Here is an 18,866-nt window from a genome sequence, read left to right as displayed (position 1 = left end):
TTTTTTTTTCTTTTTTTTTTTTTTCCCTTCCTCTTTTTTTCTCTTCCCCGACTTGTCTCAAGTTACACGCGGAAGTGTCGTTACAGGGGAAAAGGCAGAGGGAAAGGGATCCCCATCCTCTGGCCTTGGGGATACACCCTCCAGCGAGGGCCGGGCTTTCCAGGGACCTTCCCCAGGGCCCCATTAATCTCTGTCCTGCTCCCAGCTGGCAGCCTCCTGCCCTCTGCCCTTCCCAGCCCCGTCCCGCCTCCAGCACCTTCTCCTTGGGGCTCCACCTTGTCTCCTGCAGCCAAAGAAGAATCACAGAATCTTCTAGGTTGGAAGGGACTTTAAAGATCATCTTGTCCAACCGTCAACCTAACTTTGCCAAAAAGAGACACCCGCACAACAAACAAGAAGCATCACCATCACTAAACCATACCTCCCAGCACTACATCAACCCGTCTTTTGAACACCTCCAGGGATGGTGCCTCAACTACCTCCCTGGGCAGCCCATTCCAATGTCTGATAACCCTTTCGGTGAAAAAATGTTTCCTAATATCCAGCCTGAACCTCCCCTGGCGTAACTTGAGGCCATTTCCTCTTGTCCTGTCGCCTGTGACTTGAGAGAAGAGACCAACCCCCACCTGTCTACAACCTCCTTTCAGGTAGTTGTAGAGAGCAATAAGGTCTCCCCTCAGCTGGGAGGAATCTGAATTACCAGGTGTAGGTCTCATTCCTCCCGGACCCCCTCCCTCCCATGGCAGGTTGTGCACATTCCCAAAAGCCCCCCACCAGCTGCCCCCACCTTGGGGTGTCCTGTCCAGGGCGATGAGGATCCCAGAGCCCAGCCCTGAAGGAAAAAAGATCCTCCCAGGGGCTGGTTTGAAGCAAACTTTGCTGAAAAGTATTAATCCTGGATTCCTGCAAGTGGATTGCAAACAATGTGGTCCATGTATTGCCTGAAAGGAGCATGTAGGTACTGCCATTTTTATAGATTTAACAGAAATAAGTTTAGTAGTTAGGGTTATAAAGTTTTAATATATTCAGAAACAGCCCTGGGTGACCAGCCTGGCTGGGATAAATCCTGTCCTTGTGGCTGCGGTGACGCAGGGAGGTCTTGTGGCGGTCTGAGGATACCGTCTCCACCCATAAAGACAGGACCATTAGATATTCATTATCTAATCACTAATATAAAGCTGCTTTAATATAACCAAGTGGATGCTTTAATTTGTCACCTTGTTCCCAAGCACATCGCATCTGGCCGTGGGTCTAATCTGGTCACTCAAGGGTTGGGTGACCCTGCCTGCTCTTGCCCCAGGGCCAGCTCTGGCTGCCACCCTCCCTGTCCCCAGCCATCACCCGCAGCCCTGTCCTCCGGGCTCCCTCCATTGGCACATCCTCATGAGCTTGCTCGGTGTAAAATCCTTAATGATTAAAGCGTAAGAACATTATTCCTGGTGCTTACAGAGAGGACTAACAAGTCTATTAGCATCACCAGATTCCTTTCTGCATACATTTGCATACATTTCCTCTCTGCCCATTAGGCTGGCTGCCGTGTTTTCCCTCTCTGCCATCCCAGCACCTGCCACACCGGGCTTCTCCAGCTGGATTTCCAGGCTGGGCTGGAAAACACCCCGCAAAGCTGGGGAGGGCCCTGCCAGCCCCCCAAGCCAGGGGTCAGCGCGGTGGGAGAAGAGCAGGTTAGAGCAAAGGAGAGTGTCTGCAAAGGAGGGATGGGGTAGGGACTGGCTGAAATTGGGTTTCTAGCCACCTGAGTGGAGCTGCCTGGGGTTTCAGCAGGGCTCTGCAAGGCCATGCAGGTGCCGGTGGTGAAAGCCAACGCCCAGAACCTGGTGGCCCAGCAGGTCCCTGGCATCCCAAGTCCTTTCACAGGTGAGCAGAGAGAGGTTGAACCATGGAGCAGGAATGAGAGGTTTTGGGGGAACAAATTTAGGGTCCTCTGTGCTGATAGATCCCCTTCCAAGCCCCTGGGGGTCAATGGCTGGGAGCCCTCATCATCCTCCAGTCCGTCTGCTCCTCTTCACTTGTCCCATCCAGGGACAAAGCCTCCTGTGGAGGGGTAAGACCGTTGTGGCTGGGAAAAGTTTATTCTTTTCATCTTGACCCTTCCCAAGAAGAGCTGATCATCCCAAAGCCGTGGTGTTATCTCCTGCTGTGGCACCAGGGACCACCATGTGAGGTGGCCATCAGAGGGACCGCCATGTGAGGTGGCCATCAGAGAGACTTCACGGGAGCAGCCCAGCCCAGCTCATCCAGCCGCGATGCAGTGGTGGGGCTGGGGTCTCCCAAAGGGACATCCCTGTGCCACGTGTGGAAAGGCCATGGGAAGGCTGCTGGGAGGGCGTGGGGTGCCGGGACCTTTGGAGAAGGACAAACCAGCACAAGAAGTGGGAGCAGGTAAAAATAAACCTTCCCTCCTTGCCACAGCATGAAGTACTTGCACCGGGTATCTCCCTGCCTCCCAAAATAATGCCGGGCGCTGCCACCACCCCACACGGTGATGCTCTCTCCATGCCTCCCGTTTCCATGGTGACCGCAAGGAATGTCGCCAGGGTGACAGGGAGGCGAGCAAGCTGGGATTTGGCATTAAAACCAGGAATTTGGGGTTGTTGAGTTTATTTTTCTTTCTTTTTTTTTTTTTTTTTTTCCCTTTAGTTCTATTTTTGGGTTTCCCTCTCTGCCTCTGCAGCTCTGGGAGGCTCCTTCTCCTGCAGAGCCCCTGGGCCAGGCAGCAGCAGCAGCTCCATTGAGGGCCTTTCCCACCTCTGCCTGTCCTGCAAGATGATGGCAGTGGTGTGAGAAGATGGGAGAAGGGTGTTTCCTTCTCACTACTTTCCTGCTACCAGGAGGGCTTCTCTGCTTTTGTCCCTGGAGGTTCTTGGCTGGGAGTCCTCCTCCATTTCTGCTGCAGGCTGTGGCTCAGGCCACATCCAGAGGGTGGGCAGCTCCCAGGATTCATCCCGGAGCAGGCCCAGAGAGGGAAGTGATTCAGAATTCCCAGAGAGTCTGGGGAACATGGTGAGGTTGAGCACTGTGGGTCATCTCCATCTCTCACCACCTTTGCTCCTGGGACCTGGACAGTTCAGCCAGGGAAGTCCTGGAGCGCTGGGGTCAGAGATGGGATGGCTGGAGGAGGATGGCAGAGGGAGTCTGGTAGGTGCTAAGGAGTCCAAAACTGTACTATCTGGTTTAAACATAGGGCTCAAGGGCTTGTGCTGGCTTAGCTGATGTTGCAGGAAAGCAGGACCATATGTGCCCAAGCAGGGGCTGTTGGCATGGGGGTTGCAGTTGTCTTCACGCCCTGACAGGAGAGGGGTCAAGCAGTGCTTGCTCACCTTCCCTGGAGCTCCTGCTTCCCCTTCCATCCTCCATCCCTCTCCATCCATCCCTCCATCCATCCATTCATCTATCCATCCATCCATCCATCTGAACTTCCATCCACCTCTCTACCCCTCTGCCCATCCCTGCAAACATTCCTCCATCCATCCCTCCATCCATCCATTCATCTATCCATCCATCCATCCATCTGAACTTCCATCCACCTCTCTACCCCTCTGCCCATCCCTGCAAACATTCCTCCATCCATCCCTCCATCCCTCCATCCCCCTTTTCCTCCTTTCCTCCATGCCTCCATCCATACCCCCACCCTTCCATCCCTCTGCCTCCCCCATCCCCACAGCAGCATTGGGAAAGGTTGGCGGAGTGGGGCTATTTTTGGGAGCGTCTCCCTGGCAACGGCTGCCACCACCGTCTGTGGTGGCTTTTCCATAGGTGCTAAAATATTCCACGCTTCTTATTAAAGACGGTGCTGGTGGAGACGGGCGGGGGTGGCGAGTGTGAGCCACCCCGCTGCTGGGGCCGGCGGGCCTGGGGCGGCCGGGGCAGGGCACCCTGGGGGCACAAGGACAGCGAGGGGCTGGTGGCATCCTTGATGCAGCATCCCCATGTCCCTCCTGATGGCCCTGGCCGTGCCAGCTGCCTCTTGGCCATTCCAGGATGCCACGGCGTGCACAAGATACGGCTGGTCATCCTCTGGCTGCCCAGGTGGAAGGAAACTTGGCAAGGTCTCCTGGGGAGCTGGTGATGAGGAGTGAAAGGCAGAGGAGGGAGAAACCCAACCTGAAGCCAAGGGGGCTGCAGGGGTGAGTGGGTGCCTGATGACTTCACCCACCCAGGGAAGGAGCAAGATGCCTCAGCAGCATCTTCATCCCTTTACTGCACAGAGGTGAAAGGCTGGTTGTGGTGCCAGAGGGCTGGTGCGCTTTCTGGCAGGCACCCCTGCAGATCCCAGACAGTAGCTGTTGAGATGCAGCCCCACAAGCCCTGGGGATGGATCTTTTGAGAAATCAAGTCCCCTCCCTGAACCTGAACTGGTCCCCGTAGGGATGGCTGCGGAGGGGATGGAGAGAGCAGGCTGGCCCTGCTCCATCTGGGTGTCACAGCTCCCTGGGACCCCCAGCTCAAGCAGTGGGGAGCAGCTGTGGTTGTGCTGGGGCCAGCTGGTCAGTGCAGGAGGCTGCCACGCTCCCCATTTTCTGCTGCTCACCTGCATGGAGAGTGGCTAAAAATCCCCTCTGCTCCCTCTGGGGTGGCTTTCCCAGATGAGAGCGGGCTGCCCTCCCCGCAGCGGTGCTCACTGATGCTGGTGGGGGACAGCCGTCCCTGCAGCATGTTGTGCCAGGGGGCATCCACCTGCCAGGGGATCTTGGATGATTTTGGGAGGGAGGGTCATGATTGCTGCAGGATCCCGACCCAGAGGACAGCCAAAAAGTGGCTTTTTGATCTTTTTTGACTTTCCAGCAGAGGCCTTAATGTTGGAGATGGCACATGAGAAACTGAGATGGAAACCATGCCCATGGACTCTGCTGGCCTGGTGCAGGGTGATCCCCAGAGCCTCTGCCTATAGCCACTATCTGTGGGGTCAGGGATCTCTTCAGCCTCTGGCTTCCCTCCTGCACAAAGCAGGCAGCTTGGCTGCCATGGGGTCCCCTGGTCCCTTGCCTTGCCACCAAGAAGTGACCTCTTCAGAACTCCTGAGATAGTGCCTGCTATGGAGACCCAGGGAAGGTTTCCAGGTCGGGTTTTCTGGCGGGGTGACCGTGCACCATCCTGGAGCCCCAAGGGCTGGTCCTTCCTTGCCCATGTTCTGGTCCTCAGTGTCACTTGTCCCAGCAAGCCATCCCCAGCGCTGCAGGGTGGGGAGGCTGGGATGGGGATGTGGGGAGGTGATGCCCCACGGCAAACGCTTTGCAGGAGCCGGGTGAGCCTGGTCCTTCCTCAGGGCGAGGTGTCAGCCCAGCACCCCAAATCCAGGTGGGGAAAAAAACCTCCCAAGAGTGGGTATTTCATCCCCTTGCGCCCAGCCGGCAGGAAGATCCACCTCCCCGGGGGCGTCCGGCGGCCCTGCTGTCCCCCTGCCCGCTGCCGGTGGTTGCGCTCTCGTCTCCCCCACGGCAGCAGCTCGGCAGCGGTGCCTCCACGGCTCTGAGCTCACACGCGAGGATGGGCTAAAGTAGCGGAAAAGCTGTTGGATCCTACCACGGAGTTACTGACTTCTCAGCTCCAGATTGCATAGCAATCAGCGAGGGGGAGAGGCAGCCGGGGAAAGGGAGCGGAGCGCAAAGGGAGGAAGAGTGGAAGAAGGGAGAAAAGGGGGGATTTGGGGAGCAGAGCAGAGGGTTAGCAGGGGTGAACAACGCCAGGGGACGAAGGAGACGGGCAGGAAGGGGAGACCTGAACCCATCGCCCAGCTGCGAAGGCACATCAGCCTCTCCGTGGGATGGACGCTCCTGGGAGCACAAAATGCTGAGGAGAGGCAGAGGCAGGAGGAGAGCGCTGGCGTGGGCAGGGCAGAGTTAGGAGAGGAGCAGGTCGCAGCGGAGAAGTAGCTCCTCGTGGTGGTGGTGGGGTGGGGGGGGGAAAGGATAAAAAATCCCACCAAGCCAGAAGCAAGCAAGGACTGCAGAGAGACCTCCCCGATTCCTCCCGGTCCAGCTGAGACATTTCATGGTGAGATGGAGCAACCGGCCGCTTTCCCCTTCCTCTGATGTTGGCTCGGCACGGCTGGAGCAGGCGGCAGCCCTCGGCAGGACCCGGGTAAGAGGCGGTGCCGGGGTGCGCTGCTCCCCTTGCCGGCGTGAGACCGGGAAAGGATGGGTTGGTTTTTTTTTTCCCCCTTAGGAAAATAATGTATTGTTTCATCTGCGCTCGCTCTGAGGAACAGCTATAAATATAACTTAGGGAGAGATGCGTGGCTTCATGTGAGCGTGCCAGTGAATAATAAAGTTGCCTGTGTGCACGGTGTGTGCACGTACGGCTACCGGGGTGGCCACGGGCCGAGGGGCAGGGGTGGGTACCTGCCTGTAAACCTTCCCAACTTCCCTCCCCTCCCCTGACTTTGGTCACTTTGCAGGTAACTTCTTTTTTTTTGGCTCCCCGTGTTCCTTCAGTGCCTTCGCACCCGGGGGTGGATCTTGCTCACTGTTTGTTTCTCCTGCTCTGTGCGGGCAATTGTCCTGGACAGTTCCCTAAGGCAGCCTGGAGAAGAATGGAGCTGGGGACCTGTTCTCCAAGCTCTCGGGTGCAACTAGGGCTGAAGTGGATGCATTGGCTCTCCCACTGCCCATGGAGCTTTTCAGGCTCCAGACCTGTCTCCTCCTCTCCCTTGCCTTCCAGCTCTTCTAGCATGGCTGATCCTGCCCTTGGTGGTCCAACATCCCTCAAGACAGGCATGGTGCAAAGGGTCTTCGGGATACTGGGTTTGGGTGAAGGAGGAAGCCATGAGCAAAATGCCAGAGAAACTCTGCCTTTGCTGGCTCTTGTCAAGGCCGGCATACCCACGGGGGCAGGAGCAGGCAGGCAAGTTTCCACGGTGCTGGCAGGTCACCTCAGACATCCCTGGTGCCACCTTCAGCCCCTAATACCCTCTCTCCTGGGCAAATTGCCTGGAGACAACCAAATCCCTCTGCCAAGAGCCTGGGGTTTCCCAGTCTCGGCTCCATCCATGGCAAAGCAAATGGGTGGCTCCAGGGCCTCTTCCTTCTCCCGTTCTTCCCTTCGCCCCCACTGGTGTGTGTGCTGCGAAGGGCAGACGGTGACAGCACATGCGGGGGACGCATGGCAGAGGTGACATGGCTCCAAGACTACCCTCAACCCCCCGCTCCATGCCCTCCTTGGCTTCTTGGAAGGAGACATCTGTGGGAGGTGGAAGGTGGGAGGTGTGGAGAGGGACACGGGGCTTGGGGTCACCCAGAGCCTGGGAGGGGATGAGGGGCTATACAAGGAGCACGTCTCACCGAAGACAGGGATGTGCCCCTTCTCCATTTGCCATCGGAAGTGGTGCCCACGGATGCCTGAGTCACGCTGGCACGTGGCCACCCCTGTTTGTAGCCACTGACAATAATAATAAGTACAGGGGGAAGATGTGCCTTAGCAGGGAAAAGTGAGCCTGATGGGGACACAAGGTGGCGGGGAAGAGGAGGGATGGTGAGGATGGCCATGGAGAGGATGAGCTGGAGAGAGCTAATTCAGAGAGAAGTGGGGCTCCCTCTCCTCCATCTTTCTCCTCTTCCATCTCTCCCCCTCCTCAGGTGCCAAAAACAAGGGCCATGATGTGCTGAGCTGGCAGGGGTCCTTGACCCTTGCACCCCCCCACCATGGTTTGCAAGGAAAGCCGGGAAGCGAGGAGGTGGCCAGGGAAGGATGGAGTTAGCCAAAAGAATGGGTCCCTGCTGGCCCCTCTGGCTGCCTGGCCGCCCCAAGCTTGGCTGCCAGCCACCAGCCGGGGAGAAGCCACATCCCTGGGGTGATGTCCCTGGCAGGAGGATGCCAGCAAAAGGGAGGAGGACATGGTGATGGGTACCTGCGCCTGCCACGCGCTGACATCAGTGCAGACGCAGAGCGCGGCAGTTAATGGCAATCTGCCCTCAGCAAGTTCCCACTGTCCTGTCTCGTTATTGCGCTGGGTTGGCTTAACCCGGCAGCGCGGCCGGGGATCAATAGATGGATGCTCGCGTCTTCGCGATCGATCCCTCCCTCGCCCGCGCCCGGCTCCCCGGCCTCCTGCTGGAGCTCGCCTGGCCGTGAACGGTAAGGACCGGGTGAAGCCGCCTGCTTCACGAAACCGCATCGGGCAGCATTCGTGTTCTTCAATGGCGCCGCTCCGTGCCCCTCACCGGGGTGGAGGGGCCTCACATAGAGCCCCCCAGAGGCACTGATTTTGCTCCCCCAACAAGGTGGCTTTACTGGGGGTGGTTGGTCTTGAAGCCCCTTCTCAGGAGAGATGCTGGGCTGGTGGTGGGGGCTCAGGATGGGCGCCTTTGAGCTGATGCTCACCCTCAGACCCCTCAGGCTTGCTCTCCAGGAGTAAAGGCGGTGCCTGGGCAGATGCCAGATGAGAGCTGGCTGCAGCACAACCCCATCCTCAGTGCCCCAGAGACCCCTGAACCTCCATGCCTGCCCTCTGGGGAACCTGGTGGAAGGTAACCTGCCTGCAGGGGTGGTTTTGGCATTGACCCACTGGTGTATTTAGGGAGGAGATGCCACCTGGGGCTGGCACTGGCCATGCTGGCATGGCAGCACCACCGCTGGTGGTACAGGAGCTGAGGGAGCAGGGGATGGAGGACAAGGCATCCTCCAGCCTGGCACTGCACCATGCCACCAGCTGGGGACTCTTGCCGGCAACGTGTCCGCAGCTACACCAGCCCCTGCCGCCATGGTGGCAGGCCTGCCCCTCACAATCTGGACGGCTGTTTCATTTCTATGGCAACATTACTCCTGAAAGGCTTCAGAGGGAGACTGGTGCTGTGTGAAAACGAGGGAGGCAGCGTCCCCCACCCTGTCCCCTGCAAAAGGCTCGGAGAAAAGACCCCGGGACCTCTCCTGCCTCCCTCCTCCACTTCCCTTCCACCGTCCCTGGAGAACGATGCTGGCACTGCTGCAATGAGCTGCTGGCCTCATCCCCTCTGCCTCTCGGCTGCCTGTTCTCCCTTCCCCTGCCTTCATCTTTGCTCTCTCCTCTCCTCTCGCCCGCTCCCTGTCTGCGCCAGGCCACGGCAGCCCGCTTGGGCATCTGCGCCGAGGGGATGGATGAAAAGAGACTTATAGACAGAGGACATCAAAAGTGGCTCCACTATATAAAGCAGCCCTGTAGCCCGGTGAGAGCTGTACAGATTGTCCCTGCCAGCAGCACAGTGAGCGCGGGGGCTGAAGGGCACTGGGGATCCCAGAGGCTGGGCAGGCAGGCGCTTCGTCCCTCCGAAAAGCTCGATGGCATTACGAAGAGGCGGTGCCTGCCGCGGGACTAGACCCAGCAGCCCCAGAAGTCCTCTCCTCTCCTGTCCCCGTCCTTTCCCCGACCAAGAAAGAGCCTCCTGTCTGGGTGGAGGTGACCGAGCAGAAGCTGCGGGCAGCACCGAGTGCCGGCGGGCGAGAGGCAGGTGAGCAGGCAGGGAGCCAGTGGGAGTGAGCAGGGGTATGGCAGCAACCCATGGCCATGGCGGGGGGGGAATATATCCCAGGCAGAGCAGCCTGCAAACATGGCTGCTTGGTCCCATTTCACAGGGCTCTACCCCTCCACCCGAGCCCGACCCCCCACCACCCCATTGGGGAGCCAGGGGGCATGCAGGAGGGGGGCACAGTCTGTACCACGGGCACAGGGCAGTGCCTAGGCTTGATGTCTTCCAGGTGTGTGTGTGTTTAACTGGTGGGAGCGAGCTGCAGCCAGCAGGCTTGTGGAGAAACAGGGGATCCCCTCTCTGCAGGAGCGTGGTTTTGTGGCTCACCTGGGATGCTCCCTCAGCTCTGCTTCTGAAGCCCAGCGGGCAGGACTGGAAAGGGGAGAAGCTGGGACCACCTCGGGAGGCTGGTGGCTTGGCTGGGCTCCTTGTTACTTTTGTGAGACAATTTTTTTTTTTCTTTTTGCTGTTGGTGATGGGTCAGTGCTGAGCAGCCAGGCCAGGCTGGGAGCTCAGCCCTCCCGCAGCAGCCGGGTGCCGAGCAGCGGCTGCAGCCTCTCTCGGTCGGGGGCTCGGAGCAGAGCAGGCTTCACCCGGTCTCCTGCTCGCCCTTTGCTGTTGTTGCTGTTATTATCATCCTGCATAACCCATTTGCAGGCACCTGTCTTGCCAGGAGCTTTGCAGAGGCAGTGGGCAGGGAGGTGACATTGGCCACCCTCACCCCTCGTTTACTGCACACCTGTAATGATCCTTGTCCCCAGCCAGCCAAAAGCCATTGAGAGACCACGCATGGGCAGCCCTGCTGGCCAAGCCACCATGGGCTCAGGAAGGACTCCATGCTTCAGAGACACCGAGACGCAGGGACATTGCTGGGGACAGCCTTTTGGCGAGGCTCCCTCAGGGCAGGATGCTCAGCAAAGGGAGCTCCTGCGGTGGGGGAGTTAGGGGAGATGCCCTTTTCACTGGTGCAGTCATGCTGGGAAGCTGGAGGAGGTGACCTGAGCACACCACAGCCACCCAGGACCTGGGAACCTTGGGAACACCCCAACGCCTTTGTTTTTCATCTCTTGAGGGTTTTGCACCAACCCTTTAGGGTCTAGTCCATGGTTTTGGCAGGATGGCTGCCAGGGTGGACGTCAGCCTCAGCGCTTCCTCAGGAGCAGATGGGACACAGTCTGTGCCCTGGCTGCCATGAAAGCCCGGCTCTTTTTTGGCCAGAGGCCTTCTGAGCATTTAATTTTCCCTGTGATGCCAGCCACAAAGAATAACACCCACCTATCTCGCTCAACAAGAAAAAGCGGGGACTTCTCCCCAAGCCTTCTCCCCAGCAGCATCCCCTCCTTACTCTTCTGCTCGGCCTCCCCCCAGCCCCTGCCTCTTGTCCCCCCAGCCCTGTTTTGGCCGGAGGAGAGTGGGTGAGTGCCCGTGCCAGTCCCACCAGCCCTGCTGTGGAGTTCCCCCGGTCTCAGCCGGATTCCTGAGGAGAGGGGGGCTGCTCTTGCAGCGCCGTTGCCCGGCTGGTGCAGCCGGAGCAGGGATCGCCGGGGTGGTGTGGGAGCAGGCAGGAGGTGATGCTGTCACCTTTCCGTGCCTCTTCCCGACTTTGTCATCCCGGAGACCTTTGTGTGGATCCCATTTTTATCTGTGTTTTCTCCCTCTCTCTCTTTCTCTCCTTCTCTCTTGCTTTCTTCTCTCCCCCTCCCGTCAGTATGTGGGCTGATCACTGCTCAAACTTTTAATTCAGATGGTAATTGGAATAATAATACGGGCAGAATCCTTCTGGCTCCGTTGCTGCAGCTGGCTTCAGGGAGCTATGAATAGCTCTGAGTCACACACTGAGATGGTTTAACTTCAAATCATTTTGTTTTGTTTTCATATTACCCATCCTCAGGCTCCAGGGCTTCACAGGGGGAGAAAAAAATCCCCCCCTCTCACTCCACCCCAAAATATAAAGCGGGCAGAAGCACGTTGATAAAATCCTCTTTTGGAGAGAGAAGCTGGTCAGCGGGTGGTGCCTTGCGGGGCAGATGGGGACTGTTGGCACTTACTCGATCTATTTATAATTATTGAACGAAAAGGCAGAAGTGTGTATATAAAAATGGTATGGAGTTGATTACAGCTTCCTCCCCTCACCTTCCATATGTCACTTGCCTTTTTAATATGGCAAAACTCTCCCGCACGGTGACTTGTGCCTTCGCCCGTGTTGGTAGGGCACCCAGCACCCAGCCCTGCCGGCACGGGGCAGCCACAGCTTGGCCACTGCCTCTTGCAGCGAGATAGCCCCACGGCACCGCGCTGCCCACTGAGCCCCGGCAGGAACCCCGGGGAGTATTTGCGAGGAAGAGGATACAAGACGGACTTACAAAGAGGCTGGAGAGGACAAACTGCATACGGTGGGTCTGCGAGGCTCTGCAAAAAGCCAAAGGGGCTCCCCCCTCTCTACTTGTGGGTGTTTCCACCCTGACTCCCCGTGAGGAGAGAAGATGTCTGCTGTGTTGTGGCCGTGCCCGAGCCGGCAGGCTGGGTCTGCGGATGCTGATCTCAAAAGTGGACAGTGCCACCCAGTCGCTAAAGAGGAATAAAAGCACGAAGCGTGGCACAACCAGCGGCTGCGGTATTGACCACAGACAGGAGGGAAGCATTTGCCAGACGGCTCCAGATAAAGCAAAGACTAAGAGTGTAAAAATACCCTGGGATTTTTCCATCGTCGTCGTTCGCCGTGTGCATCCCAGAGCACCAGATACGGTTGTTATAAAAAGAGAAGTGGGGGAGTGCTTCGGCGTGGACTTTTCTGTTCTGTTTCATGAGACTCTTCCACCGCAAATTTAAGGAAGGATTGACAAATATGAGCGGCTCTGGCAGGGGCTGGAGAAAGCCTGGGATGTGTGAGGCGCTGCACTGTGTACTGGGATGGAGCGATGGAGGCATTACATCAGCACCATGCGCCCTGACGTTATTATTAGCCCGCAGATCCCGCGGAAAGCCATGGCAGCAGCCTGGCCCCACGTGTCTGCTCGGGGTCGGAGTGGTGCCGGGGTGGCAGCGTGTGGGCTGGTGCAATGGCGTGTGCCTGCTGGAGAGCGGTGTCACCCGGGAAGGTGGGGATGACTGCGGCACGGTGGCGGTGTCCTCGGCATTGCTCAGTCCAGGGTGCAGGAGGGGGAAAGTGTTTGGGAAGGAGGGAAGGGCAGCGCAGGCTGCAGGGCTGGAGGCAGCTCTTGGCCCCTGGAGACCCACCTGGCTGACAGCTTCAATGCTGAAAGACAGTGGCTGCGATGCCCATGCTGCATCAGCTTCCTGAAGTGCTGGGGGGCTTCCTCAGGCCATGAAATACGTGGGTGTTCATGTATGTCAGGGACAGGGCAGCAGAGGGATGGAGAGGCATCTCTCCAGACCACAGTCTCCTGCCTAGCATCACCCAGGGTGCCCCATGCTGCACCCACTGGTGGGGTTTCATCCCACTCCCCAAGAGTTGTTGCTGACCCCCTGGCTTTCCCCATCCACATGTGGATCTCAGGAGGCAGAGCAAGCTCTAAGAAAGGTCCTCAGACATGCTCAAGGATTCACATCTCTATCCTTGGCCAGGCTTCCCTCCCCCTTGTCGGTGTCATACCCTTTAGCTGGAGGCATCTCTGAGCCCTCCCCCTTCATCCCATTTGTGTTTCAGGTTTCCAAGGAGCAACGAGACCATTTCACAGCTGTTTGAACTGAGTTTGCACAGGGCTTGGACTCCTACAACGGCTGCTCAGGGCAGGCATTTTGCAGGCAGGGATGTCAGTGGTGGCCCTGGGCCACCAGCTGCTGAGTAGGGATGGTGGCTACATCACCTGCCACTGTGGCATCTCTGGGGGAGGCTAATGTGAACGCCAGGCCAATGTGATGGCAGTCCCCATCCCAGGGCTTCTCCCCTGCCTGTCTTTTCCAGGGTGGCACCGTGCGCTGTGGGGGTGTGTTGGGGTGGAAGTGGTAAGTGGGTATATTTTCGTTCGTCTCCTGGCTTGTGCTGCTCCGAGTCTGTGGCGCCCGGTATTACTAACGCTTCCCTGCTCCAGCTGGCGGCAGGGGATGAATCACGATGGCAGCACCACGGCACGGACCCCTTGCTGGCCAGCTGGCCCGGGGTGATGGCCAAAGCACTGGTCGGTATCTCCTGCCTCTGCCCAGGGTGAGCTTGCTGCTGCTGGAGATGTCTCAGCAGCCTGTGGGGCAGGGTTGTCCCCTCTGCATGATGCTGCTTGCTTGGGGACGGCTGGCCCCTGTCCCCACTGCACGCTGGAGGTCTCAGGTGGCTTCACAAGCTCCTCTCTTCCCACCAGCAGCTTCCCCAATCCTTCCCCAAGGATGCAGCTTATCCTCCTGCTGCCCTTCTGCAGTTGATTGGTTCCTCTCCCTCCTGGTCATGACCTCACAGCACACGATGACATCACAGACCTTGGTGACTCCTGTTCTCCCCGTAGCAAAGACACAGAGATGCCTAGTGCTCCTCTCCAGTCCCTCCCGAACAACCTGGTGATCTAAATAGAGGGATTTTGGTAAATGCCTCTCCCTCACCAGCTGAGGCTGCAGAAGTTGGCACACTGCTCGTCAGTGTCACCTGCCTGTGTGACCTGGGCTCCAGGAAGATAATTTGGATCCTCCTGCTTGCTGCAGCCCAAAGAACCCTGAAAAATGTCACGGCTGCTTGGCGTCTCTGGGACAATGGAGAGGGTCCGCCCAGAATCTCAAGGCTTGGAAGATGATGATGAGGATGATGACAATGATGACAAATTCAGCTACTTCTGTCACTCTGCACATCCTCCACTCCAGTGCAAGAGCTCCGACAGCTTGGCTGACAGTCAGGGCGAGGATCTGGGAGAAACCACCCCATTTTCCCTAAGTCCCAGGCACTCTTACATGGTGAAAGACGAAGAACTGAAAAATAGAATATATGCCAAAACATTGGCCAAGCATGCACTGGCGCTTGACGAGGAAGCTCAAGAGTTTCAGGAACCATTTTACAAAGACACAGAAGGGCCTGGCAGCTTGTCTGAAGATGAGGACCACAGCTGGAACTACCACATTCCTGTGCATCAAAGGTCACGTGTTCTCCGAACTGCCAGTATGGCACTGCGTGGTTCCTATGACTCTTTCCAATATAGCAAGCACCTGGGGATGGATGCCTTTGTCCCATGGTCCCATGCCAGTGACCCTTACCTGGGGAACTCAGAGCACACCTGGGAGACAGAACCCCACTTGCTGCACGAAGAGGCCATCGGGGACAGAGAGGTCCCGTCTTCAGAGACGACCTATGACATACTCAAGGAGGAGAACACCATGCTCAGGAGGGTGGTCAGCAGCATGAAGAGCTCCTTGGAGAACCAGGCATGCACGGTGCGGAGGCTAGAGAGGCAGCTGGCCAAAGAGGAGAGGGAAGCCCATGAGCTACAATCCTTTGTCCAGCAAACTAAGTGGAATCTTCAGCTAATGACCCAGCGGGCTCTGGAGGCGGAAAGCACCGTGGAGGAGCTGAAGCAGGAGATCTCTATTCTCCGGGGAGAGCTGGAGAGCTCCAAGGCGAAGAGAGAAGATCTGAAACCAGGCCAAATAACTGACCTGGGAGCAGTGAAGCACAACATAGACTTCGCCCTGGAGAACCTCCACAAAATAATAGCGGGTGCAAACCTGTCCATCAGACAGCTTGCTTTGGGAGCAGAGTCGCTGCATTTTGTTGCTGAGGTCCTTGAATCTACTGGGAAAATTTCTGAAGCTGAAGAAGAAAAAGAGCTATGAACTCAATTCTGTGCGGGTCCTACAGATGAGTGTATGGACCGAGACCACAGGTGTCCCACTAACGCCTATACTAAAACCATTTTCTCTCATGTCCTCAAATGTGTGTGTTCAGATCCGCAGTCTTTATTCTTCACGGAAATACTTTTCTTGTGATGGAGTACAAGTTGCAGGTAGTGATGTAGTTCTAGCTGCTGATGACCCATTCTGGCACTCTGGAGCCAGCAGGAAATGTTTCCCAGGCTCTGAGCTGCAAGATCCAGCCGTGGTGGGCTCTGCACAAGGAGCCATGCTACAGTTCTGGCTGACTTATCTCCCACCTGGGAGCCAGGAGGAAGCACAGCAGCACAGGTTGCAGCACAGTGTGCCTATCCCTCCCCTCAGCTGTACCAGCCAGAGACGAGCACAGCCCTTGCGGTACCTGCATTTCACCTGCTTCCTTTGCCCCTTCTCAGTGAGGTGGGGAGGTTTAGGAGCAGAGATTCGGGTGCTGCTGCACATAATTTCAGTGGGCAGAAGCCCCTTAGGTCCTCCTTCCTTTTCTTTTGGAGCTGGCTACCACCTGGGCCATAAATCCAAAGTCTCTAGAAATTGTGCACCTATCCCTGCAGCTGGGGAAAGGGAGGGGTGGGGGTGGTCAGAAACATCTAGGAAGTTGTGAAGTATCCATACGTGAGCTGCGGCAGTGCCTTTCCTCCAGCACCAGTGTCAGTGCTGGTTTAGAATGAGCTGCTTGAGGAAGGTGCCGGCTGGAGAGGGTGCCCTTCCTTTCTTGGCTGGATCTGGCATAGAGGGGTATACCCAAATTGCCTGCCTTTTTCACATCCCAAAGACCTGTGGGACCCTGCAGTCCAAACTCACCATGTAATCTCTGAAGATAAGTCTTAGCTTTATCTTCATGGGACCATCTGTGAGCATGAGGTGACCCTTCATCACCTGGTTGTTCCTCAACATGAATGAATGAATTTAGGTTAAATGAATGAATGAATTTAGGATTAATTTAAGTTATCCACCCCAGTTTCTGCTGTAGGTTTACCCAGCTGCACAACTTAACTTCCTACACCTGGCCAAATCCATCCTCCTTAAAGGCTTGAATGCTGTAGGGTGGTGAGGGGGTGGGTCCTGGCAGAGTTCAGGGCCAAAGCACCTTTTGCTGACGGGAATTTTGGGGCAGCTGTTCACTTTTACCTCTGTATGGTGAGTTGTGGAACTACAAGATTGCTGTCTTCTCCCAGTCTCATAATATCCTTGGTCTGTATAACTATGTTTGTGTTGCTACAGGGCTTAAACTGCCTCAGTATCTGTGGTCTCTGGAGGAGAGACTGCTGGTTAGTCTTCATCCCAGACATGGCAACAATGCTGCTTGCACATCAGAGGTGATGTCTGGGGATCCTAACTTGCTGCTTTCTGGTCTGTGCTCCTAACTGGGGAAAACGGGTGGTCACCCTTAACCACATGAAGCCCTGTTCTGGTGACGAGACAAGGATGGTTCTCACCAGCTTTTCTGACCCTGATAACATCTCTTGCTGTTCGTCTCTCTTGTCTGTGCATGACCACTTGCAAGCAGCTCTCAGCCTTGGATTTGACCCAGAAATCCTTGGATTTGGCCCAGATATGGCAACCACTGGCTGCTCGCCGGTGAGGCTGGGAGGAAGTGAACTAGCTGGCTGTGTCTGCGTCCGGCGCTCCGCACTGGCTGCTGTAATCCAAAGGTTACAGTGCAGGATTAGCATGGGTGTACAAAGCCCTTCCTAATCTGTGAGTCATTGCCCCCTCACTGCATTTCACTTCCCAGCAGCTCTGGGCAGACGGGATAGGTCGGCTCTTGAGTCTTCGGTTTCCCCGTTCTTCAGTTCGGGGAGGACCAGGTTGGGACGTAACATCTGCTGGACATCCTCCCCAGGGCTCTGCTGCTGAGCCGCTCCTTGGATGCTGTACGCAGGGCACGTCGCAAGGTCTGTTGGCTCTAACCGGCTTCTCCTTGGCTACCCCTAAGCCCTTCCTTTCCGTCAGTTCTCCCTTTTGGCTCTAACCATTGCTTTTCTTATCCTCTTTGAAACGGGGCTGGGGCGGGAGGGAGAGGTTCTGCATCCCCTGGAACTAGATTCCCTGTGGGTCAGGCTGGGCTGATGGGGATCCCTGAGGGCTGCCGTGCATGTCTGTGCTCCGTTAGTCCTTGTGTGCGAGGTATTTAGCCTGGCTGAGCTCTCGTCCTGCTGTAAGCTATGATATTAATATAATGGCTCAGGGCAAGGGCCCTGCAAAGTGCCCTTGATCTGAGGAGCAGCCACCAGCCGGCCCTGCACCTCTTCCGTCAGTAGATGCCGAGGAGTGTGGGGGGGGCACAGGTCGGGCAACCTGGTCTGCATCCATCAGCTCCTCACCTGCCAGAGCCAGGCTGTGGCACGGTGCCCTGTGGACACCTCCAGACCCCTCCTGAGCAAAAGGCTGGGAGCCCCGTGTCCCCCCCCCCAGCTCCAGGACTGGGAAGGGTGCTGCCAGGGGAGGCTCTCACTGGGTTTTGCTTGGTCCTTTTCCCCAAGGTTGGTGCCCAGGAGCAATGGCAATGGCAGCGCAGGCCCCAGCTTGCCGGAGGTGAAACCTGGAGCTGCCTGCTCCCATGTGAGTGCTGCTGCATGAGATCCCGTGCCCTCCCAGCTACCGCCGCCCCCTGACACCTGATGATACAGCGAGCCATGGGCAGCGTCCGAGTCAACCGGTGAGTCACCCCCTTCTCAAGGACTGCTGCTGACCAGGGTGGCTGGTCCTCCTCCTCTGGCCCCTCAGGCCCTGCCTTTAGCCTGCCTTTTGGTATATTCTTCTCTGCTAGGGGCTTTCCTGCTCCAAGGTATGGCTGCTCTCTCCTTCTCCAATTCAAGACCAGGCTGAATGGGGCTTTGAGCAACCCGGTCTAGTGGGAGGAGGTGTCCTTGCCCATGGCAGGGGGTTGGACCTCAATGATCTTTAAGGTCCCGTCCAACTCTAACCATTCTATGATTCTATGAAGACACACCATACGTGGGGGCAATGCTCAGAGGAATGCTACAGAGGAGAAGCAAAGTGCTGTGTGGTCCTGGACTGGAAATTACAGATGCAAGCAGTGCTGCAGAAGCCCCTGGTCCCCAGGAGTCCCAACTCCAGCCTCTTTCCATGAAAGGAGGAGGAGAGTCACGGAGCCCATGCTGGAGGGCATGACAACACTATAGGGTCGGAGGGAGGCACTGGCAGCCTGACAGGTTCTGGGAAGACAAGGCTCAGTGGTCAAGAGGACAGAGCAGTCTTGGTGGGTCTGTGCACTCCCTTGATTTCCTTAGTGGCCAGAGCATCTTCTGCCATGACATCTTAAAGGAGTATCTGCAACTGTGGACCCAGCACCCGAGGGGTAGTAGTGGTGCCACCTGTGAGGGAGGGGAGCCACAGGGGCAAATGTCTCCCACAAAGTGTGTGGGGAGCTTCTTCCAGGGAAATCTGCCAGTACTTTGGCTGTTGATCTCCAAATTACACCTTTGGCTTCGGATGCGGGATGCTGGGAGCTACGCATGTTGCTGTGGCAACAGAATTGTCCTGAGCGCAGGAAGTGTATAAACACTGTCACCGATGCACCATGAAATCAGTGAGGAGGGTGGAGGAGAAAATAGAAAC

At 57.0% G+C, this 18,866-nt stretch overlaps 1 protein-coding gene across 1 annotated transcript; it reads left to right on the top strand.

Moving 5' to 3' along the window:
• The first annotated feature begins 12,973 nt into the window (after positions 1-12,973).
• Positions 12,974-15,477, top strand: LOC106900952 (serologically defined colon cancer antigen 3 homolog). Its single transcript, XM_014963271.1, has one exon. It carries the CDS (start codon positions 14,127-14,129, stop codon positions 15,225-15,227), a length of 1,101 nt encoding a protein of 366 aa, XP_014818757.1. The 5' UTR covers positions 12,974-14,126; the 3' UTR covers positions 15,228-15,477.
• Positions 15,478-18,866: the final 3,389 nt, after the last annotated feature.

This window comes from Calidris pugnax, unplaced genomic scaffold (assembly GCF_001431845.1).
Source record: "Calidris pugnax isolate Ruff unplaced genomic scaffold, ASM143184v1 scaffold44, whole genome shotgun sequence".
NCBI classification, from domain to species: Eukaryota; Metazoa; Chordata; class Aves; order Charadriiformes; family Scolopacidae; genus Calidris; species Calidris pugnax.
Note: the sequence above shows the minus strand (reverse complement) of the source record. Positions and strands in the feature narration are given on the sequence as shown.

Excerpts from the sequence above, each read along its gene's own strand:
- LOC106900952 (XM_014963271.1), top strand. The coding sequence starts at position 14,127 with ATGTCACGGCTGCTTGGCGTCTCTGGGACAATGGAGAGGGTCCGCCCA.